We start from the raw sequence: 27,779 nt of genomic DNA, 5'->3' as shown, positions 1-27,779 counted from the left end.
AATGAAGCAAATTCAAAGCATCCTAAACCTCATTGTGCACAGAGCTCTAAATCTTCTCTCTTTGTCTCTCTCTCTCTTAACCACAAGGAAATTATGATTATTCTTTATGAAAACTGCTTGGGTTTAGAACTGGAAACTAAGGTAGAATAACCCCATCAAAACTTTCAAACAATGAAATAAGTTAAGAGCAACCTACAATGGTCCATCCAACAGTATCAGGAATGTAAAGTAAGTTACTTCATTTATATAAAAAGCTCTCATACATCAACAGCATTTCTTTACAAAATGTTTTATAATTATTATAGAAACACAGAAACAAACATTCATAAACTAGTCTTGCAATTCTGTTTTAGAAAAAACCTTTAGTAATTTTCCAGTCAAGGTTAAAACAATAAGTAAAAACAATAAACACTACTACCATTACCCAAGTTAAGTCCAAGAACATTTTGAAAGGGAGCTGATACAGAAAGGGGGAACACCCACATGTGATAAACCAGAAAAACCTCAGAGTTTCCATACATACTCCCAAACTCTCAGCTATAAGGAAAGATTTTAAGATAACGATTAAATATATACATTTTTCTTGTTGTTTTTAGAAGTTCCTTTGTATGTTTTGCTAAACTAAAAATATCCTGTGATGGTACAGATTTTACTTGAAAGCAATTGAGGGAAATGTAAATTTTAAAAAAGAATTTAGAAGGAAAATGGCCAATTAAATGACTTCCTTAACTGAGCTTAATTGAAGAGCACCTGGCAAAAACTTTGGAAATTATTATGACACTTCATTCTCTGGCAGCAGCCAATAACATGACAGCCAGAATTGATGAACACTCTCACAAACCACTAGCTCAGAAAATGTATCAGTGATCATCTCGTTCTACTGCCAGGTCCCTCCCTGGTCTAGCTGGGGAAACACACAACCTAAAACTCAGATCAAGGGAACCACCTCCTCTAAGAAGCCCTTCCAACCTCCAAACCCACATCAGTCTATCCATCTTTCCAGCCAACAAACATAAAGCAAGTATACCATATATAATCAAAAAAGAAATACTCCTTGCCTTATAAGTGTTGAAAGATAGCTAAATCTCTAATCTGCCAAGATAATTCTGATAAACTCCAATTTTGGGAATCACTGGCATAGAGGAAGATTTACCTACATCCCATTTTCCTTTCCCCGTTACCACAGAATGTGCACCTCTTTCTCCTAAAATCAATCTTTCTACCCATATCTATATCCTAGGGGATTATGAGTACAGGCAAAGTCAAACTGATTCACTGTATGAACTTGGGCAGTTACTTCCTATTTCTGCTTCTCTATTTCCTCATCTGTAAAATAGGAATATGAAAGTATCCACTGTATAGCATTTTCATGAGAATTAAATTAAACATAGGTAAGTATCTGGCACAGTGTCTCATACAAGTAAAGACTCAAAGCCTTCATCTTCCTCCCTTATACATCATCCTCAGAGATCTCACTCCACTCATTTTTCTCCCCCCCATACAGTGAGCACCTAAACATGTGAAAATTTTCATCATATTAAAAGCAAGACAAAATAAAACAAACACATCTCTGTCAACTGTACGTTCTCTGTTAGTCATGTCTGTATTTTCTTCTATACCACTAAGCTTTTTGAAAGTTTCATCTACATCTACTCTGTTTTCACCTTCACCATTTACTCCCTAATCACGCAGCTTAAACTGCTCTTGCTAAGGTCATTAACATTTTAACTGCTAAAACCAATAAAATAAACTTTTTCAGTCTAATGGACATCATCCCATTCTAACTTACAAGACATCACTACAGCACAATACTAATTTTATGCCCTTGTTGAAACGTTTTCCTTCCTTAGTTTCCCAGAAACAATATTCCTAGTTTCTCACCTATAGCCATTCTTACTAGGCCAGTCTTTGCTGCTATAGAAGGAAACTTCATTTATCTGTACCCCATTGCTTCTATGCCAAAAACTATGCCATTTATTTTATTTATAGCAAAATCTGTTACATTGTTAGGAAGAAACAAATCCAGAAAGGTCACTATTCTAATGAAATTCTTCCAGGCATTCACAATATGCAACACTATCAAATATCTTATAAAAGTTACATTAGGGGGGAAAAAAGGACATTTTAGGATGACTTCACTCTTCTGTTTGAAAATTACTAACTAAATATTCTTTACACACATAATACATTTATGCCCTCTTTAATTCTTTCACCCACAAATACACACTTGCTCCCCACATGCCTACACACTTAAAACACCACAGATAAACCCACCCACATGGATATAAAATGCATATCCAGATATTCAAACTCATGATGAGTATTCAATATAAGCAATTCAGTTGCCGGGTAGAAAAGTAGAAAGGCATATGACTGGGTGAGTGGGAGAGTGAACAAATCTAACTGACAAAAGATAAAAGAGTCATAGGTGAGCAAGGCAAAAAGGTGCTATGAAAATAACTAATGCTAGATTAACGATATTATGTATTACATGATACAAAGAAACCTTTGTGGATAATCAGTTTTATGACTCTGCATAAACTAATCTTTCTGAGCTTTGTCTTTATTATATGGAGGTTGGATGAAATGATACTCAAGTTCATTACAAATACAATTGGCTTTAAAAACAAACTTGTTACTGTTTTTATATTATTGCTTTCATTTTGCATTATAGCTTAGATCACAACACTCACAATCATCATGCTCCAAGAATAATGTTGGATGTTTCAGTCCCTGTCTTGGAAAAACCTTGATAAGTGTTATAAATTAAATTTAGGGGCTTAAAAAAAGGTATTGATAGGAGTATGGCAAAGGGATATCCAGTTAGTTTTAAGGTGTCTTAGAAGGCATCACAGAGGTGACATTTTAACTGAGTCTTCTGGGAAGTATTAGAAACCCAAACAAGCTAACAGTAAACAAGTATGAAAAACTGCTAGTAGCCTATTATTCCTTCTAAGGATGTGCCACCAATAAAATTGGTAACTGAAATAGTGCATTCTCCACTAACAGAAAAGAATCCAAAAAGAGAAAGGAATTGTATCTGCCCTTTCTATATTCTACTTCTAAGCAGGAAATTAAAGCGGTAATTTAATGATACACTGAAATCCCGACATGTAGGTCATTTTTGTAAAATGACATCTGCATTGCTCTCTTTGCATCCTATCAACACCACTATTAATTCAAAATGTGAAAATGAGCCACAGTCTTCATTCTAATTGAACAATAAGCAGATAAGCCAAAAAGTGGCCAGGTCCATAAAAAAAAATCCTTTGCTAAACTTACATATTAGCAATATATTTTACAATAGATAATAAGATGTACTCTAGTCCCAGGAACAATTTTACATGATATCACGTTTATACTCAGTGTGACTCAGAGTGATCTTATTCACGCCTAATGGTAAGAATAAAAAAAAAAAGGAAAAAGAAACTCATAATACTCACAATTTTCACACTCAGGCTGGAAACTCCATGATCATGAAGTTCATCCTCAAACAGGAGAACTTCTTCAAAAAACTTAATCTGTTCTCTGGCTTTCAGTTTCTCTGTATCTATATGATCTGTTGTAGGTACAACCTGAAAGAAAAAGTGTAAGAAGGAGCACGTAAAAAATTTTAAGAAAGAGCTACAGAGACAAAGGGAAGTAATTTTTCCTACCAGTCTTTTCTGCACAGAGCACACAGTTTTAAATTTGAGGGTCATCAGCAGACATAAAAGATCAGTTTATATGCCTGGTCTCTGAAACACACAGATAATTGATATTATTGCTAAACAAAAATATAGAATAAAATGTCATCATCTTTCATATAAATCACATTAAAATCAAGTATTTTGTTATGACTAGGAGAAGATTATTCAACTGAAAATTAGTCAATGTGATGAACTGCTACTATCATAGACACTCAAAGCAGTTCTTTTGAAAGTCCACTTTTAAGAATGCTATATATTTCAGATTCTACAACTTTTCAAAAACTACAAACTAAATACAGTGCTTTAAATAATGAAGCAAAAATAACTTTTAGAGAAACTCTGAAGGAAACTCCTGGCATTTCAAAGGGCTTCAGAGGATGCAGGCAATTATTTCAATGTATTGTTTTGTAAGACACAGATATACAAACAATCCAACGAAAGCATAAATCCCAAGTTGGGTCATATCAGTAGCTAACTAAATCCAAGTTTCTCCTAACAGTAGCACCAAAGTATGATTTGTGACACCATTCTTTATTATATCCAATTTCACTACAAAATATTCAGCTGTTCTATTCTTCGATAGTCTTTGTATCATAAACAAATGACTGGCAAATCAAAGGTAATCGGTAAATGGGAGCTATTATTTTGCTTTACTTAACAGCCATGGTGAGGTAGGTCACTTGATCCATGGATAGAATTACAAGACAGAACAGTTTGAGATAACTAGATAAGAATTATAAGAAAATTTTAAAAGATGTTCAATTATAAAGATTTTGAGGAAAAATGGTCTAAGAGAGTATTATGTGATATGGGGAAGGGAGCTAACAAAAAGAAAGAAGCAGTTTTTAATAATTCCCAAGAGGTAGAAAATGTCCACAATTATTTCATGTCCAACTACAGATGACACTGTTAGTGCTCTGCAGTGTTATTTCAAAATGTGTCTGGAACACATTTTAGCTTCATGTTGAAGGTAAAAATTGGGAGGTGGAGGAAGGAGGGCATGGCAGCATATAACTTAGTCCCTTGAATCACTTGTATGATTGCAAGCTAGGATAACTCTAAGGAGTTCCAGGAAGATGGCGGGATAGGATTGATCAAATTCAATCCTGCTCCAAGGAACAGCTAGAGAAGGGACGGGAGGGCAACTGAGATAGCAATTCCAGGGTGTAAGTGACCTGGGATAGTCTTCTATCCCACATAGGGAGGCCCTGGTTGCAAAAGCTGAGGAACTGAGAAGCAGAAAACCGGAGACTCAGAGACAATCTGGCTGGTGCAGACAGCCTAAAGCAGACGCCTGGAGCAATCCAGGGTGCACAGACAGGGAGATGGGGACTAGGAAGTAAGCCAAGCCGCATTCTTTGAATGCAGTACCCTCACTAGTGCAGCCTTCACGACCCACAACTCATCCCACACCCCACGCACCTGAACCTCATCACCCGCCCCACCATCTGTGCTCCAGGCGACCCCACCCTGCCAAGCCCTCACCTGCATACCTGTCCCACACCCCCACCCCAAGCATAAGGATGCCTGTCCCAGCCCAACCTACCTCTCCTGCATAAGCACAGTTTCATCTCACCCTACCCCTCCCGAGCCCTACATCCCCTTTCCTGCATCCTGCAGGAGGTCACCAAGGTGTAAAGACTGTGGACACACCTCCATATCCAGCCTACACCCGTCCCCAGCCCACACATTCGTGCAACCCCACCCTGCTCCCCCTGAACTCTGCATACATGTGCATAGTTTACAGCCCTCCCAGATCTGTGCATGCGCACAGCCCCCAGTCACCCCTCCCAGCTCTGGGCAAACACTGACCTGTGCAGCCAGGCCACATCTACCCACAGCCCACACAGGTGCAATGCTGACCCACTGCCCTGAGCTCTGCATATACACACTACGGGCCTCGCACTCTAGACCAGTGCACACCAAGGACCTGCCCCCCCAGACCCCTGCACCCACACAGCCATATTCTCCCCATCACTGGGCACCCATGCTCATAGGCACCAGCACAGCACTCCAACCTATACCTATACCTGTGCTGCAATGCACCACTGCACTGTTGTGCCCCGCCCTGCACCCTACATCCTGCTCCACATGCATCCCACAAATACAAGGCTTCAAACTACTGAAGGAAATCAACTTCTAAAGTAAGCTAATCAAGATATTTATATGCAGCAAAGACAGCAGAAGATCACTAAACATATCATGACGCAGAGAGATATGGCCTAGCCTAACAACCAAAATAAAACACCAGAAGAGACACAGACATTGGAACAGCTAATCAAAGATGTTCATAAAACTCCACTAAATAAAATAAACAAGATGGCTAATGACATAAAGGAGATCAAGAAAACACAAGAAGAGCATAAAGATGAATTTGAAAGAATAGATAAATATAGACTAAAGATGCTGCAGACAAAATAAAAACACGCTAGAAACATACAACAGTAGATTTGAAGAGGCAGAAGAAAGAAAAGCAAACTAGAGGACAGGACAACTGATTCTGAACACTCAAAACAGCAAATGGCAAAAACAATGGGAAAATTTGAATTGGAACTCAGGGAAATGATGGACAAAACAAAGTCCACAAATATAAGAATCATTGGTGAGAATGAGTAAAGAGAAGAGTAAAGAGCTAGGAAGATTAGTTGAGCATATAATGGGGGGAAACTTCCCAACCCTTACAAAGGACATAAATATGCAAGTCAAACAAGTTTAATGAACTCCAAATAGAATAAATCCAAAAGTTAGTGTCTCTAGGACTCCTTAAGGGCATAAAATTTAAGTGGTGTTAAAAAATAAAAAAATGTTAAATAAATAAATTCTTTACTTTTAGTTACAGGTCAAAAGAAACACATTTGAAGATCCTCCTTATGGATACAACTGACTTTCAAAAAATTAGTCAGGGAATGAATTTTTTTCTTTAGTAAATAGCTACTTCACTAATGTTTCATATATACCTTCAGAAAGTCAAAATGAATCTGTCAGTTTTGCAATTTACTTGTTCTTATAAAATGTTTGAAAAAGAAAAAAAATAACAGACAAAACATGGGCTGGAAATATTCGTTATATATAACAGCTATACTACTATCTTCTTCCATTTGCAAGGACAAATATTATTTAAAATGTTATACTTCTCAGCCATCTCTCTTCGTAAACTCCACTCATTTCTTCCCTGAACTCAGGGATCTGGATAGTGGTGCTGGAGGGAAACAGCTAACTTAAAACACATTGAAGGAAGATGGCAGAGTAGGGTGCTCCAGGACTCACTCTTCCTTGAAAACAGCTCGTGGACAGGGAGGAACTGTCTGAAACAACTGTTCTGGAGCTCTGGAGGCCAGGAGAGCACTGTATGGCATACAGGGAAGAGCAGGATGGAGAGGTTGAGAAACTATAGTAAAGAACCTGGAGTAACTCACCCCGTGGTGGCTGCAGTGCTTATCCCCCACTCTTGAGGTGACTGGCTACTACAGACAGAAGGGATACAGAAGTCGTCTTCCCCAAGAACAGGAGGGACATGGCCAAGCATTCACAATGGCTTTTGATCGGTGAATTTGAATAACTGGGTCATGGCTCTGAACTGCTATTTCAGCCAGCTCCAGACAGAACAGCTGGCAGCCATTATTTAAACCCCACCAGGGACAGAGGTGGAGGCAGTGGAAGTTTATAGACACAGTACCTCACTAGCAGAAAACAGTTTTCTGTAGGGTGATATCTGTTGGGCAGCCTAGGAAAGCGCAGCTCCAGGGAGTTGTTAAAAAGACTTCTGGTGTCTTTCCAGACCATCTCCCCAGGACTCTTTGGAGTTGCTCTATGCCCCCTTTATGGGTCCCTGGCCCATAAAGGAACTGGGAAATACTGACTTGGGAATGTCCTTTCCAAGGTGACTCTCCTCCCATAATATTTGAAAAATTTGAATGTATTAAAAAAAATAATAAAAATTATGGGAATGAAAGGCATAACAGAAGAGATTAAAAATACATAGAGGCATACAACAGCAGATTTGAACAGGCAGAAGAAAAGAATCAGCAAACTAGAGGACAATACAATTGAAATCTTACAGATAAAAGAACAGCTAGAGAAAAGAATGGAAAAATTGAGAAGGGTATCAGGGATTTGAATGACAGCATGAAGCATACAAACATGGGTGTCATGGGTGTCCCAGAAGAAGAGAGGGGAAAAGGGGCAGAAAGAATATCTGAGGGAAAATACAGGCTAAAATTCCTAACTCTCACATAAACATACATGTCCACAAAGCACAATATACTCCAAATAGAATAAATCCTAATAGACTTACTTCAAGAAACATACCAATCAGAATATCAAATGCCAAAGATAAAAAGAGAATCCTGAAAGCAGCCAGAAAAAAGTGATTTGTCACATATAAGGGAACTGCAGTAAGACCGGTTTCTCAGGAGAAACCAGAGAGGTGAGAAGGCAGTCGTATGATATACTTAAGGTACTGAAAGAGAAAAACTGCCAATCAGGAATTCTTTATCTGGAAAACTGTCTTTCAAAAATGAGGGAGAGTTTTAAATACTCACAGATAAACAGAAATTTGCAGAGTTCATGAACAAGAGACCTGCCCTACAAGAAATACTAAGGGGAGTCCTACAGGTTAATAGGAAAAGATAGGAGAGAGGGGTTTGGAAGAAAATGTAGAAGGAGAGAAAGGTTTGGAAGAGAATATAGAAATGAAGAATATCAGTTAGGGTAATTAAAAAGGTAAAAAGAGGAAAAGATATTTCATGCAAATAACAACCAGAAAATAGCAGGAGTGGCTATACTAATATCCAACAAGTTAGACTTCAAATGTAAAACAGTTAAAAGAGACAAAGAAGGACACTATATACTAATAAAAGGAACAATTAAACAAGAAGACATAACAATCATAAATACTTACGCACCAAACCAGAATGCCCCAAAATACGTGAGGAATACACCGCAAACACTGAAAAGGGAAATAGACACAAATACCATAATAGTTGGAGACTTCAATTCCCCACTCTCATCAATGGACAGAACATCTAGACAGAGGATCAATAAAGAAATAGAGAATCTGAATATTACTATAAAGGAGCTAGACTTAACAGACATTTATAGGACATTACATCCCACAACAGCAGGATACACCTTTTTCTCAAGTGCTCATGGATCATTCTCAAAGATAGACCATATGCTGGGTCACAAAGCAAGTCTTAACAAATTTAAAAAGATTGAAATCATACACAACACTTTCTCGGATCATAAAGGAATGAAGTTGGAAATCAATAATAGGCGGAATGCCAGAAAATTCACAAATACGTGGAGGCTCAACAACACACTCTTAAACAACGAGTGGGTCAAAGAAGAAATTGCAAGAGAAATTAGTAAATACCTCAAGGCAAATGAAAATGAAAACACAACATATCAAAACTTATGGGATGCAGCAAAGGCAGTGCTAACAGGGAAATTTATTGCCCTAAATGCCTTTATCAGAAAAGAAGAAAAGGCAAAAAAGCAGGAATTAACTGTCCACTTGGAAGAACTGGAGAAAGAACGGCAAACTAATCCCAAAGCAAGCAAAAGGAAAGAAATAACAAAGATCAGAGCAGAAATAAATGAAATTGAAAACATGAAAACAATAGAGAAAATCAATAAGACCAGAAGTTGGTTCTATGAGAAAATCAATAAGATTGATGGGCCCTTAGCAAGATTGACAAAAAGAAGAAGAGAGAGGATGCAAATAAATAAGATCAGAAATGGAAGAGGAGACATAACTACTGACCTCACAGAAATAAAGGAGGTAATAACAGGATACTATGAACAACTTTACGCTAATAAATACAACAATTTAGATGAAATGGACGTGTTCCTGGAAAGACATGAACAACCAACTTTGACTCAAGAAGAAATAGATGACCTCAACAAACCAATCACAAGTAAAGAAATTGAATTAGTCATTCAAAATCTTCCTAAAAGAAAAGTCCAGGACCAGATGGCTTCACATGTGAATTCTACCAAACGTTCCAGAAAGAATTAGTACCAATTCTCCTCAAACTCTTCAAAAAAATCGAATTGGAGGGAAAACTACCTAATTCATTCTATGAAGCCAACATCACCCTCATACCAAAACCAGGCAAAGATATTACAAAAACAGAAAACTACAGACCAATCTCTCTAATGAATACAGATGCAAAAATTCTCAATAAAATTCTAGCAAATCGTATCCAACAACACATTAAAAGAATTATACATCATGACCAAGTAGGATTCATCCCAGGCATGCAAGGATGGTTCAACATAAGAAAATCAATTAATGTAATACACCATATCAACAAATCAAAGCAGAAAAATCACATGATCATCTCAACTGATGCAGAGAAGGCATTTGACAAGATTCAACATCCTTTCCTGTTGAAAACACTTCAAAAGATAGGAATACAAGGGAACTTCCTTAAAATGATAGAGGGAATATATGAAAAACCCACAGCTAATATCATCCTCAATGGGGAAAAATTGAAAATTTTCCCCCTAAGATCAGAACAAGACAAGGATGTCCACTATCACCACTATTATTCAACATTGTGTTGGAGGTTCTAGCCAGAGCAATTAGACAAGAAAAAGAAATACAAGGCATCAAAATTGGAAAGGAAGAAGTAAAACTATCACTGTTTGCAGACGATATGATACTATACATTGAAAACCCGGAAAAATCCACAACAAAACTACTAGAGCTAATAAATGAGTATAGCAAAGTAGCAGGTTACAAGATCAACATTCAAAAATCTGTAGCATTTCTATACACTAGTAATGAACAAGCTGAGGGGGAAATCAAGAAACGAATCCCATTTACAATTGCAACTAAAAGAATAAAATACCTAGGAATAAATTTAACTAAAGAGACAAAAAACCTATATAAAGAAAACTACAAAAAACTGCTAAAAGAAATCACAGAAGACCTAAAGAGATGGAAGGGCATACCGTGTTCATGGATTGGAAGACTAAATATAGTTAAGATGTCAATCCTACCTAAATTGATTTACAGATTCAATGCAATACCAATCAAAATCCCAACAACTTATTTTTCAGAAATAGAAAAACCAATAAGCAAATTTATCTGGAAGGGCAGGGTGCCCCGAATTGCTAAAAACATCTTGAGGAAAAAAAACGAAGCTGGAGGTCTCGCGATGCCTGACTTTAAGGCATACTATGAAGCCACAGTAGTTAAAACAGCATGGTATTGGCATAAAGATAGACATATCAACCAATGGAATCGAATAGAGTGCTCAGATATAGACCCTCTCATCTATGGACATTTGATCTTTGATAAGGCAGTCAAGCCAACTCACCTGGGACAGAACAGTCTCTTCAATAAATGGTGCCTAGAGAACTGGATAACCATATGCAAAAGAATGAAAGAAGACCCATCTCTCACACCCTATACAAAAGTTAACTCAAAATGGATCAAAGATCTAAACATTAGGTCTAAGACCATAAAACAGTTAGAGGAAAATGTTGGGAGATATCTTATGGATCTTACAACTGGAGGCGGTTTTATGGACCTTAAACCTAAAGCAAGAACACTGAAGAAGGAAATAAATAAATGGGAGCTCCTCAAAATTAAACACTTTTGTGCATCAAAGAACTTCATCAAGAAAGTAGAAAGACAGCCTACACAATGGGAGACAATATTTGGAAACAACATATCAGATAAAGGTCTAGTATCCAGAATTTATAAAGAGATTGTTCAACTCAACAACAAAAAGACAGCCAACCCAATTACAAAATGGGAAAAAGACTTGAACAGACACCTCTCAGAAGAGGAAATACAAATGGCCAAAAGGCACATGAAGAGATGCTCAATGTCCCTGGCCATTAGAGAAATGCAAATCAAAACCACAATGAGATATCATTTCACACCCACCAGAATGGCCATTATCAACAAAACAGAAAATGACAAGTGCTGGAGAGGATGCGGAGAAAGAGGCACACTTATCCACTGTTGGTGGGAATGTCAAATGGTGCAACCACTGTGGAAGGCAATTTGGCAGTTCCTCAAAAAGCTGAATATAGAATTGCCATACGACCCAGCAATACCATTGCTGGGTATCTACTCAAAGGACTTAAGGGCAAAGACACAAACGGACATTTGCACACCAATGTTTATAGCAGCGTTATTTACAATTGCAAAGAGATGGAAACAGCCGAAATCTCCATCAACAGAAGAGTGGCTAAACAAACTGTGGTATATACATACGATGGAATACTATGCAGCTTTAAGACAGGATAAACTTATGAAGCATGTAATAACATGGATGGACCTAGAGAACATTATGCTGAGTGAGTCTAGCCAAAAACTAAAGGACAAATACTGTATGGTCCCACTGATGTGAACAGACATTCGAGAATAATTTGGAATATGTCATTGGTAACAGAGTCCAGCAGGAGGTAGAAACAGGGTAAGATAATGGGCAATTGGAGTTGAAGGGATACAGATGGTGTAACAGGACTAGATACAAAAACTCAAAAATGGACAGCAAAATAATACCTAATTGTAATCATGTTAAAACACTGAATGAAGCTGCATCTGAGCTATAGGTTTTTGTTTTGTTTTGTTTTGATTTTACTATTATTACTTTTATTTTTTTCTCTATATTAACATTCTATATCTTTTTCGGTTATGTTGCTAGTTCTTCTAAACCGATGCAAATGTACTAAGAAATGATGATCATGCATCTATGTGAGGATGTTAAGAATTACTGATTGCACATGTAGAATGGTATGATTTCTAAATGTTGGGTTAATTTCTTTTTTTTCCGTTAATTAAAAGAAAAAAAAAAAAGAGAAGGGGTAATTGGAGCTGAAGGGATACAGACTGTACAACAGGACTGGATATAAAAACTCAGAAATGGACAGCACAATACTACCCAATTGTAATGCAATTATGTTAAAACACTGAATGAAGCTGCATGTGAGGTATAAGTTTTTTGTTTTTTTCTTTTTTTCTTTTTTTTCTTTCTATTATTGTTTTAATTCTTATTCTGTTGTCTTTTTATTTCTTTTTCTAAATCGATGCAAATGTACTAAGAAATGATGAATATGCAACTATGTGATGTTATTAAGAATTACTGATTGTACATGTAGAATGGAATGATTTCTAATTGTTTTGTTAATTCTTTTTTTAATTAATAAAAAATATATATAATTTCATAAGGGTAAAAAAAAAAAAAGGTAAAAAGAGAGACAAAAATAAGATATGATATATAAAAGCCAAAGGATAAAATGGTTGAAATAAGTACAGCCTTTACAGTAATAATATTGAACGTCAACAGATTAAATCCCAATTTAAAAACACAGATTGGCAGAATGGATAAACACCTGTGCTCCAACAATATGCTGTCTACGAGAGACTTACCTTAGACCCACATACACAATTAGGTAGAAAGTGAAAGGTTGGAAAAAAATATTCCATGCAGTTAGCAACCAAAAAAGAGCTGGGGTAACTAGACTACCTAAATAAACTTTAAATACAAAACTGTCATAAGAAGCAAAGAAAAACACTATATATTTTTAAAAAGGGGGAATTCACCAAAATATTAATAATAATAATAATAAATATTTATGCACCTAGCCATCTGCCCCAAAATGCAAACACTGGCAAAACTGAAGGGAGAAACAGTTATCTCTACAATAATAGCTGGAGATTTCAACAGACCAGTCTCATCAATAGACAGAACATCTAGACAGAAGATCAAGAGGAAACAGAGAATTTGAATAATATAATAAATGAACTAGACCTAAAAGACATATACAAAACACTGCACACCACAAAAGCAGTTTATATAATCTTCTCAAGTGCTCATGGATCATCTTCCAGACAGACCACATTTTGGGTCACAAAACAAGTCTCAATAAATTTAAACACCTGAAGTTACAGAAAACTTTCTCTGACCATAATGGAATGAAACTGGAAACCAATAGAAGGCAGAGAACTGGAAAATACACAAATATATGGAAGTTAAACAACATACTCCTAATCAGTGGTTCAAAGAAAAAATTGCAAGAGAATTCAATAAATATCTAGAGATGAATGAAAACAAGTGCACAAAATATCAAAACGTGTGGGATCCAGCAAAGGCATTGCCGAGGAGAAAATGTATAGCCCTAAACACTTCGTTAAAAAAGAGTTAAAATCAAAGATCTAACTACAGATCTGGAAGAACTAGAAAAAGAATAGCAAACTAATTCCAAAGCAAGCAAACGGAAAGAAACAGCAAAGATTAAAGCAGAAATAAATGAAATAGAAAATAAAAAAAGAACTAACAAAACCAAAAGTTGGCTCATTGAGAAAATCAATAAAATTGACAAATCCTTAGCTAGAATGACAACAGAAAAAGAGAGAAGACGCAAATAAATAAGATCAGAAATGAGAGGGAGGACATTACTACTGCAGCACAGAAAAAGGATCATAAGAGGATATATGAACAACTGTATGCCAACAAATTAAGACAACTGGATGAAATGGACAAATTCGTAGAAACACACAGTCTATAATGATTCTAAAAGAACAAACCAATTACAAAGAAAGAGGTTGAATCAGTCATCAAAAACGTTCCAACAAAGAAAAGCACAGGCCCAAAAGGTTTCACAGGTGAATTCTACCAAGCATTCCAAGAACTAATACCAATCCTGCTCAAACTTTTCCAAGAAAGAGGAGACAACACTACCTACATCATTCTATGAAGCCACAGTCATCTTAATATCAAAGCCAGATAAAGATATTATCAGAGAAGAAAATACAGAACAATTTCACTAATATATATAGATGCAAAAATTCTCAACAAAATACTTGCAAAGTGAGTCCAAATGCACATTAAAGGAATTATACTTCATGATCAAGTGGATTTTATCCCAGATATGCAAGAGTGATTCAAACAAGAAAATCAGTTAATGTAATACATCACATTATTAAATCAAAGTGGGGAAACCACATGATCATCTTGATTGATCCAGAAAAAATTATCTGACACAATCCAGCACCTTTCTTGATAAAAAACACTTTGAAAGATAGGAATAGAAGGAGCTTCCACAACACAATAAAGGACATATTTGAAAAACCCACAGCTAAGATCGTACTCAATGGTAAAAGACTGAAAGCTTTCCCTCTAAGATAGGGAACGAGACAAAGAGGCCCATTATCACCACTGTAGTTCAATATTGTGCAAGAAGTTCTAGCCAGAGCAGTTAGACAAGAAAAAGAAATAAAAGACATTCAAATTGGAAATGAAGCACTAAAACTTTCACTATTTGCAGATGACATGATTCTATATATAGAAAGTCTATACATAGAAAATATAAATTTTCTATATATTCTATATATAGAAAGCTACTGAGCTAATAAACAAGTTCAGTAAAGAGGTGGGGTACAAGATTAATAACAAAAAATCACTAAATATTTCTATACACTAGTAATGAACAATCAGAAGAATATATGAAGAAAAATTCCATTAAATAGCGAAAAGAATCAAATATCTAGGAATAAATTTAACCAAGGATATAAAGGATCCATACAAAGAAAACTACAAAACATTGCTAAATGAAATTTTAAAAGACCAAAATAAATAGGACACTGTGCTCATGGGTTAGAAGACTAAATATCATTAAGACGTCAATTCTACCAGAGTTGATTTATAGATTTAATATTCCCAATAAAAAATCCAACAGTCTACTTTGCAGAAATGGAAAACCCAATGATCAAATTTATTTGGAAGGCTAATGGGCTCCGAATAGCCAAAAACATCTTGAAAAAGAAGAACGAAATTGGAGGACTCATAATTCTTGACTTCAAAGCATATTATAAAGTGACAGTGGTTAAAATAGCACAGTACTGAAACTTTGGGTATTTATGTGACACATAAGACTTAGATTTAGAGCCCTGAGCTATGAAAGTCAGCATTACCCCGTACAGGAACTGTTTAAAATTTTGAAAAAGTGATCACACTTTGAGAAGAGATATGAATGAGGCTGATCTGGGTAAGACTAAGGTATATCAGAATACAGGATAAAGGATAAAATACCATCCATATTTTAAAGCTTCAATTTCTGTATAAGACTAAAGGGAGAGATGTTTATTGGGTTCAAAATTTATATTTCGGGCAGTGCATTTTCTAATTTAATTTGTATGGACAGTTTAGTTGAACACTGTACATACATGGAATCTTGAAAAAGACGTGAGATTTTGTTGGTTTGCCCAGGTTTGTGCAATGCCCTGATATATCCCAGAGTAATTTGGAGCGTGAGTAAAAAGTATTTGCAAAGTTTCCTTAGGGAAATGGGGAGAAAGGAGGACATATTCAACTTCCCCATTTGAAGAATTTCTGATATTCTCACAAACAGTAGGGACAACCAAATCAACAGACTGAGCCCTCGATCTTGAGGTTCACCCCTATGAAACTTAATCCTGCAAAGGCTCTACTATGACTACTACTTAAAATTAGGCCTAAGAGTCACCCCCAGAGAACCTCTTTTGTTGTTTAGATGCAGCCTCTCTCTCTCACTGCCCTCCCTCCTACATGAGATATGACTTCCAGGGGTGTAAATCTCCCTGGCAACATGGGACAGAAATTCCGGGATGAGCTGGGACCTGGCATCAAGGGATTGAGAAAGCCTTCTTGACAAAAGGGGAAAGAGGGAAACGAGACAAAATAAAGTTTCAGTAACTGAGAAATTTCAAACAGAGTCAAGAGGTTATTCTGGAGGTTATTCCAATGTATTATATAGATATCCCTTTTTAGTTTATGGTGTATTGGAGTAGCTGGAGGGAAGTACCTGAAACTGCTAAGCTGCATTCCAGTAGCCTTGATTCTTGAATACAACTGTATAAATATATAGCTTTTTACAGTGTGACTATGCAATTGTCAAAACCTTGTATCTGATGCTCCTTTTATCCAGGGTATGGACAAATGAGTAAAAAAATATGGATAAATGAATAAATAAATAATAGTGGGTATAAAGGGTAAAATAAATTGGATAGATGGAAATACTAGTGCTCATGAGAGGGAGGGGTAAGGGGTATGATATGTTTAAGTTTTTTCTTTTTATTTCTTTTTCTGGAGTGACAAAAATGCTCAAAAAAATGATCATGGTGATGAATATACACCATGTGATGTTACTGTAAGCCACTGATTGCATACCATGTATGGAATGTGTATGTGTGAAGATTTCTCAATAAAAATATATAAAAAAAAGAAAAGTGCATGCTTTTTTCTTTTAAGGCACTGATTATACATTTTGGATGATTGTATGATACGAGAATATATCTCAATAAAATTGTTTTATTAAAAAAAGATATTGAACACTTTTCGCTACCATTTTGACAAAATAAAAATCCAGACAAAATTTTTTTGAGCACCTTTAAAAAGCTGTATGAAACACCAATAACAAACAAAAAAAGCTTCTTAAAAGCATTAATGGCCAAGGCAGTAAGGAATTACTGGGTTGAGATTTGCAAGAGGACCAGAGCCCAGAAAAGTGACTCTATACTTGGGCAATTGTTGTCCCAATCAAGATTGGCTGATCCAAAGGAGAGGCTGGGTTCCACTGGCTTTTGGTGTCATCATCGGTGCTCACCAAGGGCAGGGTCCTTGCAGAATTCCCTACATACCTGCTAATCTTGGGCTGACATCCCAGAAAGCTACACCAATTTCCAAGCTTCTTATCTACAGATCCAGTAAACCTCAACTCTAGTTCTATTTCCAGAAGTCTGCCAACTATTACCTCAGGCCAGATTTTGCACGATCCACAAACTAAGAATGTTTTTTAGATGTGTAAATCAAAAAACTACTTTGTGACGTATGAAAATTGGATGGATTTCAAATTTCAATGCCCATAAATAATGTTTTATTGAAACATAGTATGCTTATTTGTTTATATTCTATCTACTGCTGCTTTTGACTACAACAGCAGAGTTGAATAGTTACAACAAAGATTCTGCAGCAGGAAGTGTGAAGAAAAAGTTTGCTGCCCTCTGTCCTAGACTACTAATGCTCTCAAGTGCCTGTCAGAAATAATCAAAACTCCTTTCTAGAGGAAAACAACATCAGCCCAGAATTCAAACAAAAATAAGGAGGTGTACTAAGAGCCTAGGAATAATAAATCAGAAACAGCAGAAATAAAAGACAATTAAAAAAGATCCTAGGGGTGGTGCGACGGTGGATAGTGACAAGAGTTCTCACCTGCCATGTGGAAGACCCAGGTTCGATTCCCGGTGCCTGCCCATGCAAAAACAAACAAACAAACAAAAAGGGCCTAGGGACTACAGATATTAAAATTATGAGACCCAAACAATAAAACAACAATATATACCAGGTCCAAGGAAATAAAAGTTTTAAGTTGAAAATTTCAGCTACATACTAGGAATTTTTTTAAAAACTTATTATCAGGAAGGTTCATGCTGTAGGTTCCTGGAGTGCTCAAATTTTCTGTTTCATGACAAGTCATTAAACTGTACATTTATGTTTTATGAGCTTTTCTGTATGGGTTCTCTCATAATTTTATAAAAGCTTAAATCTATATAGAACACTAGAAACATTCTTAATGATACCTAACAACAAAAATAAGTCTGCCCACAGCTTTCAAAAGACAAACTTCCTCACATCAGATGGAGATTTACAATAAAGAAATTAACTGACTTTTTTTAATGTAATATACAGTTAATTAAAAGCAAATCCTAGGAACTCTGCTAAATTTACTTTTTTAAATACTGAAAAGTTTAATACATTAGCAAATAATATATAAAAATGTATAAATGTAAAATATGTGCATATGTATTAATATATACATATAGATATTTCGCTTTTCCTTTTTCCCTAAAATACACCCTATTAGGAACAAATAGTCAAATTGCTGGGTTTTAAAATGACACTTCTTTGTTTAAACTGAAGTATAATTCATATACCATACACTCACTCTTTCAAAGTGTACAATTTTGGTAGTTTAGACTGTAAAGGAGACATTTTTGTCTGTCCTCTGCTATATCCATGGCTCCTAGGATTAATGCCTGGCACATGCCAAGAGCTCAACAAATATCTACTTCAAGTGAAAGAATTTATGTTCTTTCGCAAATTGTGGTTTTGTTCTAAAAGCAGCACAAAAAATAGTTAAAATTTGGAACAGAAGAGTGGCAAAAACTGAACATAAGAATTATCAAATCCCTGCTAAAATTATATCTTCTCAAGACTTTTCAGAAGATCTGAAAACAGGAACATGAACAGACATTTGCACACCGATGATCACAGCAGCACTATTCACAACTGCCAAAAGATGGAAGCAATCCAAGCGTCTATCAACCAATGAATAGACAAACGAAATATGCTATATATACATACACACACAATGGAATATTACTCAGCAGTAGAAGAAATGAATCCTGAAGCACAAAACAGCATGGATGAACCCTAAGGAAGCACGTGACAACATGGATGAACCCTGAGGATATAATGCTGAGTGAAATAAATCAGACACAAAAGCACAGATATTATATGATTTCACTAATATGAACTAACTAGAACACGCAAACTCATAGTCATAAGACATAGAATACAGGTTACCAAGAGACAGACTGAAGCTAGAGAATGGGGGAGTGGTTGCCTAATACGTACAGAATTTTTAACAAGGTTGTTTGGAGTCATGTATGTCACTAGAAGGAAAGCTAGAGATTTAATTAGGGGATTGTATAACACAGTGAGCCTTGAGGTGGACGTCAATTAAGATTAACACTACAAATATAAATAAGTTCTTTCATGAACTAGTACAAATATACGACACTTGTACATAAAGTTAATAATAGAGTGGTATATGAGAAAAAGTACCTATTGCAAGCAACAGAATATAGTTAACAGTGATATCTTAATATTATTTCATCAAGAGTAACAACTGTACCACACCATTACTAGGGATCAATAATAGGGGGAGGGATAAGGGGCTTGGGGTGTTTTAGGTTTTCTTTTTTTATACCTATCTCCTATTTTTCTTTTTGGAGCTATGAAAATGGCCTAAAATTGAGTGTGATGATGACTGCACAACTAGGTGACGACACTATGAAACACTGATCATTTACTTTGGCTGGATTATATGGTATGTGAGTAAATCTCAATTAAAATTTGCAGTTAAAAAGAATCTCCGCAAAAACAAGAAGTCCATACACAACCTTATCCTTAACATTTCTATCTCAGTACCAACATGGGATACAGGATCTCCATAATTACTTTCAATGCAAAGATATTTACACTGAAATAACTTTCTTTAGAGATGCAACTTAAACCACATTTGCTTCATTTCAGTCATACTGAGATATTTCAAAATACAACTATGCTCCCAAAGGAAGACTTACCAACCCCACCTTCCTAGTGTCATTAACCATGAAGCAAATCTCTTCTCAAGCAGGTCTTACACAGTTGCATCTTAATATAAATATAAAGCTTTAGAATTTATCAAGAGTCTTCTCATACATTATGTCCTGTCATCAAAACTCTGCTGTGAGGTAGGTATTTCTAATATACCCATTTTACCAATAAAACTGAGACTCAGATAAGTATTTGGTGAAAATCATACCAATTCACATATTATGCAGAGAGGACACAAACCTAAATTGTCTGACCAAAAGACCCATTTGCCCACCTCTGTTCATCTCTAAAATTATAAGCCACTAACTAGCATGAACATTAACAGGGACAGATCCACATTTTAATGCTTAACAGTGATAATGATAATATTAAGGCAGTTTGCCATTGCTACCAATCACACTGTTAAGAATAAAGATTGTATTACCATGACCTTCTTTTATTTTCTGCTGATACTCTAAAAAGCAAAACCCTTTATGTTAAGTTCTGAAGACTGCCACAATAGAAAATAAATAGGATGAAAATAATGACAAAAAAATAAATCCATTCCTAGAAAGCTGAGACAATTAATTTTAAAGACAATGACTCAGAAATGCAAAAAAATAAGATTTACCTTTAACTTAAGTGATTCTCCAAGTAATGTTCCTTTATAATCTGTTGTATAGGTCCAATCGTATGGTTTAATAACATCTTTGGAGTGTTCACCTTCCGTCCTCAAATAACAAAATGAGAAGGATCAGATTCACTGATGCAGAATATGAATCATCTGCATTCATTTAAGACACCAAATTACATTATATAAATTCATATAATAGTCTATAAAATATTCTGCTAAATACATAAACATGTCAACAATTCACTAGTTCAACATCTTTGTTGAGTTCTTTGGTACATTTTTTTTCTTGTTTTTCTTTAGAACATTTATTGTTAATTTATCAGGTGCTGCTGTAGTCTCTCCTATTAGACTATACATTAAGGACACGATTTAAAGGCTCATACTTTCTTGTATCCTCCAAGATACTTAGTACATAACAGGCACAAATAATTGCTGATTTGTTTATCAAAGAAAATACATTTTTTTTCTTAATTTCTATGCCCCTTAAATTTTAAAAGCAAATTATAAGATTTTTTTTTTCAAAAACAGAAATATTAAAGTACAGAGTGTACTGACTTCATTAAAAACTGAAGGCTCTGCTCAATTGTAATTCAATTTAACTCAACCAGTGTTGAAGTAGTGAGTAACTAACCTCCATTTTATGGTTGAGAAAAATGAAATATAGACTAATACAACTTCGAATATAAAGTTTAATGCTAACACTATTCCTTCATCCTAACAACATACACATAGTAGAACCGAATATTTCTTTCTTCTTTTTTGTTGAACCCATAACTATCCGGCGTCTCACCTGCTTTCCTGCCACTCTTCAGCACAAGCTACTTTGAGCATTCCTTGGTAGTTATTTACACATCTTAAGGCATCTGTAGCATTGAACTCAATCCCAAAGCCAGAACTATGCTGGATTCTTAAAACATTGTTTCCAAACATCATTTCAGGAAGAGATGGCATATGCAATTCATCAGCTAACCTATGTATAACCAAAAGTTAGAGATTATTTTATATCACTCTTGGCAGCTTTGTTTCTTTTTGATCCCTATAGACTCCCTCCCACATTACTGAATAAGTTAGGTAAGTGAATATTTGTAAAATCTGTAAAATGGTTCCATCATCCATTCTTTCCACACATATCTTTATGGCATCATACTAAGTAGCAGGCTAAATAGACAGACAATAAACAAATACGCAAATAAATAAATAATATAATGTCATCTAGTGATAAGTAATATAAGGAAAAATAAAGCAAGGTAAAAGTAGGGAGAAGGGCCATTTTAGGTAAGATGGTCAGAGATCATTTCTGAGATTTGAGATCATTTTGAGACTCCAAACTACCCAGTGAGCTAAGAAAGGCTCAGAGAGTTTAAGTGGCATAGTCAAGATAATGGAACTACTAAGTGGTAAAACTAAGTCTTTTTCCATTATCCTAGACTGTTTTATATATACTGGGACCTCATTTGGCCAGACTTATTAGAGAAGAAAGTTAATCTGGACAAACTATAAAGCCAAGAACACAAATTGTTAGTCCGCAAATGTATTTAGATCAGCCTCCACATTATTTTCTTAAAACACGTAGAACAGTTGCCAACAACTATTCACAGTTGTTAACAAAAAGTGAGAGATTTTATTTAATCTGGATTTCTGATTTCTTTTTCAAAAAAAAATATGGAGGACCTGGTAACATTGGACCTGCATTGCCACATGGCACCAATCGGCTAGACAGGGTAGAGATTGCCCTTTTTAAGTGGGGCATAGCCTCTCCAGCTCAAAAGGCCCCTTGGCCCTTCAGAAAGCTATTTGTAACAGGTTCCAGAGTTTTTAAGCAACTGTCAGTTACTCACTTCTGAAAAAAGTAGCTATATATATGTATAGGTTACCATACTTTGCACCATATGACCCCAAAACCTCAGTCACAACCACCAGAACTTTCAACTTAGAGATAAAAGTTCAGCATTTCAACAGGCTGGCCTGAATCTCTGAATCTTAGCTTAAGAACTCTGACCAATAGGCCAATACTGAATTGACTGATCATTAAGTCACTCTATTCTCTCTTTTCGACGTCTGACAGTCAAATGAAGCACAGACCAAGAGACATAGATAAATAAGGCCATAAGGCAGAAAAAGGAGGGAAGAGCTATAAAGGTAGTAACAGCAATGAAAACAGTAAAGCAAAGACAGAGAAATAATAGTAACAAGGAGAGCAGAGAATTCTATAGCGGTTAGGGCCAGAAGATCTGCTGTTCACTTTGTGAGATAATTATTTCCTCATGTAATATTAAATTCCCATTTCTTAGGTAATCTAAGCTATTCCTTGCAACCTGAAAACACAACCATGGAAGTAAATTCTGCAGTTATGTTACGCATCAAATTTTTTTATTTTATTGATTTTAGAAACTTTTCAAAATGTTGTATAAGACTTTCCTCCATTCTTAAACAGAAAATATAAAATAGCATTTTATCTTTTCTTGATGAGAGATCATCACATTTAATAATCATTTAAAATAACGTTCTCAAGTTCAATTGACTGTGTATACCTCCAGCTGCTCCAAAATATAGATATCTGCCCCTGAAGCACCCATCATCCCTTTTAAGTTGGTTTCTAATCTAATACAAGCTGGAAAGCCAAATAATCAAACTTCTTAAACTTACATAATGAATAAAAAGAGAACATGAAAAATAATAACTTATTAGGGCATAGCGTGAAGGGACTGTAGGAAACAGTTTTTCTTCCCTACATTTTTAATACATTTCCAAAGTATGCAATAGAGTCAAAAGTTTAAATATGCTGACTGGAGTCCTAAAGAAATGCTGAATAAAGCACAGGATTTTAATGCAAGTGCTCTATGACAGCTTCTTGAATTTTCTTTTTTATTTTTTTTAAGATTTCTGGATTTTGTAACAGCTAAATAACTGTAATTGTTGGGTAAGATAAAATAATACTATATTAAAGAATATATTCTTACATAGAACCAACAAAGGATCTATGCATATACCAAGTGCACACTGACCTTCTTTTTAACTGATCTCAGTTTACTTCAATTGGACACACTAAACAGTTATTTGCATATATATATATTAAAAACAACCAAAATCCATGCCTAAGCAAGTTAGACTTTAGAGGGAAAAAATACTGATTCTTACAGGAAATATCTATTTCATTACATGATCACTAAAGGTCCATCATTTTCAAGAATAAAGACGGGTTCTAATCATATTACAACTTCCTAGCAGATGACAATGCACCACAGTTCCATGTCTCCACAAGCCTCATATTTCTGGTGAAGTTTTAATTCTCACAGAATAAATGTACTAATAACAGCTATGAAGAGAAGACAGCAATTAAAGATCCTATCACTTATAGGAAAACAATTGACTTTTTCAATAAATTCTCAACTTGTTACAAGGTTCAAATGGTGGTGATGAAGAAAGCAAAAACACCAAAACTGGTGAGGAAGCCCAGTACCTGCTCATATAGAGTTCCAGAAAAAAAGTGCTAATTTACATTCCACCCAGGAGCAGCAATCAGGCAGTATACAACAAGAATCTAATCAAATTTATATTATTTGAGTCAAAATGACAGCTTCGAGAAATCTGTCCTAAAGAAATAATCTCAAATGCAGGGGAAAAAGCAAACTATACACATTAATAGTCATAACAATCTTATTTATAATAGTCAAAAAGAAATAATCTCAATGTCCAGGCAAAAGGAAATAAATGGTTACATAAACTAGAGCATATGCCTATAATGAAGTATTACAGAACCATAAATGCTTATGATATGATAGCAAGGGTAAAAATTGGGCATATATTGTATATTTACTACATCTGTTCTGTGTATGTGTACACATACTAATGATCTAACGTTTCTAAGTTGCACATCTTTAGGTTGACATCTAATAATGTTAATATTTCATGATAAATTTAAATAAAATGTATTCCTTGTTAGAAAATAGAAAACATTACTTTTAAAATTAAATAAGATGAAAAAAATTAAATCAGATGACAACTGATTATAATTGGAATAAATATTCCACGAGATGATTTGATGAAATAAATTTTAATTACTTTAACAAATAATGCACAACAAATACAAAATAATATAAAATATCATTGAGTGAGTTTTATCAAATGCATCTGGAAAAGTCTGTCTTTGGTAGTCTTAGAAAATATTCCAGTTAGATATTTAAAAGCATTACTGTCACTTACACTGCCTCAAATGCTCTAAATTCAGAGTATCTTAAACACAGCACACGATATCCCATTTCTAACATTAAGTTGCATCCTTAACAAATAGGTATAACCAGTTACAAGGCAGAGAAAGACAGGAATATGGGTTAAGCAATATCTCACCTAATTGATTTCTTTAGAGCGCTAGAGGCTTTTACACCCTAGGGCAATGTACCACAAAAAAATTTAAGATAGGTAAGGGCAAACCTTCTTTTTCTCCTATGGAAGAAAGACTAAGCATACTTAAGCAGATTTATTTTGGAAATAATACATAAGTTAAGGATCGGGATTTTGATACCGTTAAAACTCTCCATGCATCCAGCACCCCTTGAAGAAGTCTGCAAGTAAATTATATGGGCACCCCAATTTGAAGCTAACTGCTTTATATATATTATAATAATGAATGGTATACTATATAATAGAGAAAGTTTTATGAACTTTCATTAAAAAAACACAGAGTAAATCTGTGATAGAATGAAAGAAATATAATGAAATATAAACTGATATTTTCCAAAACTAAATCCACAGATGGTCTTTTCTGAGCTCTAAGACAAATATATCCAAATGCTTACAGAATATCTCCACTCTTAAGGCCTGCACATATCTCACATTTCAATATACTTTTTTTTTCCTTTCCTGTATTTTCCTAATTTTTCCTAATCAGTCTGCAAGAATGTTACAATTTTTTTAAGAAGCAAAACACCTTTTCCTGACTCTCCTACCTTCCCTGGTTACCTCCTTCTGCATGAATCTTAAAATGCCAGTGCTTCCTAGGGTTTCATCTCATGAATTTTTCTTTTTCTTCTGGATGGTTTCTATATGATCTTGTTCACTCTCGAAGCTTCAGGTATGAAATATAAACTGATATTTCCCAAAACTAAATCCACAAATGGTCTTTTCTGAGCTCCAAGACAGATATATCCAAATGCTTAGAGAATATCTCCACTCTCATGGCCTGCACATATCTCACATTTCAATATACTCAAACCTAAATCATCCTCTATCCAATGACTAGCACCCCATCTGCTCCTTCTGTTTCCCACCTTGTTCCATGGCCCTGTTACCCAAGTCAGAAATTTAGGCATCAGTATAGGTTCCTTCTTTCCTCTTTCTCCTCCTATGAATTGGCCATCATATTCAAGATTTAAGCTAAAACTTCTCCTCTTCTTTTCTACTAGCTAATTGACCTCCTTACACAATTCTGCAGTCCTCCAATCCATCCTCCACATCACCTGCAGAGACATCTTTCCCAAGGTGTACGTCTGATAACATCTCTCCTTTGAATAAAATTTCACCTGGGGGTCGTTGATAAATTCACAACTCCTTAGCCCGTCATAAAAATTCCTTCAGTATCTGGGGTCTATTTCTCATTTGTCACTATTCCCCATCTAGTACTTCATGCTCCATTCACACAAAATCATTTCCTCAAACACATCACATTGTTCACTCTTCCTCACTCGGCTTTACATACACTTCTCCTAGCCCCCAAACTCTGTCAAGATTCAGTTCAGGCATCACAAACACATCACAGTTCACTATCTCTGGCCTCCCGGCTTTACACATGTCCCTACTCCACAGACTTTATCAAGATACAGTCCAGGCATCCCAGTTTCCTGGGTGCACTGTCCTCCTAAACAATTCCAAATAAACCCGTATCATAAGCATTTACTCGCACTGCATTATAATTGTCTATTTCTCTTATGCATGAGACTCTGAATGTCTTGAGCAGAGGTCGTCTTTCATTTTCCTTATCTCGAGTCCCTGGCCCAGTACTTGCCATGCTAAAAACTGAATATATACAGCATTCCCGTTATTAACCCCCAAGACAACACCCAGAAATAAATGGTCCAAAGGTGGCGAAGGTTGGGGCACAGACGTTCGGTGAGGGGAGACCCCACCAGAACAGTCATGCTTTACTCAAATCCAGGCGGAGTGACAGATTTCACGAAGGCAGCGCCTCCTAAAGAACCCCAACTAAAGTGGGGTTCGGAAGTGGTGATAAGCTTGTAATACTGATGCTGGCATTCTAAGGTCTCAACCTGTACGACTGAGCCTCCGCCCCTTGGGAAGGGGCTGCAGCGAGGCGGAGCTCGCTCTGGCCCAGCTCCGGGGCCCGAATCCCCAACCCGCGGCCCGGAGCCTCACTTCTCCACATCCGCTGACTTCATGATGTGGGTCTTGGCCGCCGTCAGCTTCCAGGGCCCGAAGCAGAAGTCCTGGTGGCTGCTCTGGAAGCCATGGATCATCATGGCCGAGACGGGGCCCTCAGGGACCACGAGGAACAGGCTGGAAAAGAAGCTGCGGCGGCGGCGACAGCAAGCACCGGTTCCTCAGCTTTCCTCCGGCCCAGCCCCCTCGGCTTCCGAGCGGTTACCATGCCCGGCCCCGCCTCGCCCCGCCCCCAAGCGACCGACCCGGACTCCGAGCCCTCCTTTCCGCCTTCCTCTCCACCTCTTAGTTTTTGCTTCCGGGAGCAGTTGTTAAGGCGGCGTGTCTACGTCCTACGCCACGACGCACCAGAAAAAAAGAGAAAGAAAGCGCCGGGGGGCGGGGCTTTGGCCGCAGCGGGTGTGGCCATGGGCGCACCGTCCCCACCCCCGTGCTCATAGGATGACGTCATCTCAGGGGACTTCCCAGAACACTAGGGATTGGGAAGGCAGGTCCTACAATGATTCTTACAGACTTCTCAAAGCCGTGGGTTACTAGCTTTGTGTTTACTTGTGTATTAGCGGAAATGCCCAGTGTTTTTCTGATGAGGCCCCAAAAGTAATCTTTTAGAGTTTAGATGAGTCGGCACCAAGTGTTACATGGTTTAGAAATGGCTAGGTATTTACCCACTGTTGATTAAGAGACACTCCTGTTAAAAAATTT

The 27,779-nt window shown here is 36.2% G+C and overlaps 1 protein-coding gene across 1 annotated transcript in view; it reads right to left on the bottom strand.

The window, feature by feature from the left end:
- Nucleotides 1-27,398, bottom strand: part of TIPRL (TOR signaling pathway regulator) — a 51,552-nt gene extending 24,154 nt beyond the window's left edge. The window contains exons 1-4 of the mRNA XM_077156896.1: nucleotides 27,054-27,398; nucleotides 21,475-21,654; nucleotides 20,682-20,781; nucleotides 3,444-3,575 (exon numbers count right to left, since the gene is read on the bottom strand). Coding sequence (XP_077013011.1) covers nucleotides 3,444-3,575; nucleotides 20,682-20,781; nucleotides 21,475-21,654; nucleotides 27,054-27,157 — 516 coding nt within the window. The 5' untranslated portion in view covers nucleotides 27,158-27,398. The remainder of the gene's footprint in view (nucleotides 1-3,443; nucleotides 3,576-20,681; nucleotides 20,782-21,474; nucleotides 21,655-27,053) is intronic.
- Between the last annotated feature and the right edge of the window lie 381 nt (nucleotides 27,399-27,779).

This window comes from Tamandua tetradactyla, chromosome 4 (genome assembly GCF_023851605.1).
Source record: "Tamandua tetradactyla isolate mTamTet1 chromosome 4, mTamTet1.pri, whole genome shotgun sequence".
Classification (NCBI taxonomy): domain Eukaryota; kingdom Metazoa; phylum Chordata; class Mammalia; order Pilosa; family Myrmecophagidae; genus Tamandua; species Tamandua tetradactyla.
This window is presented reverse-complemented; position numbering and strand designations above follow the sequence as displayed.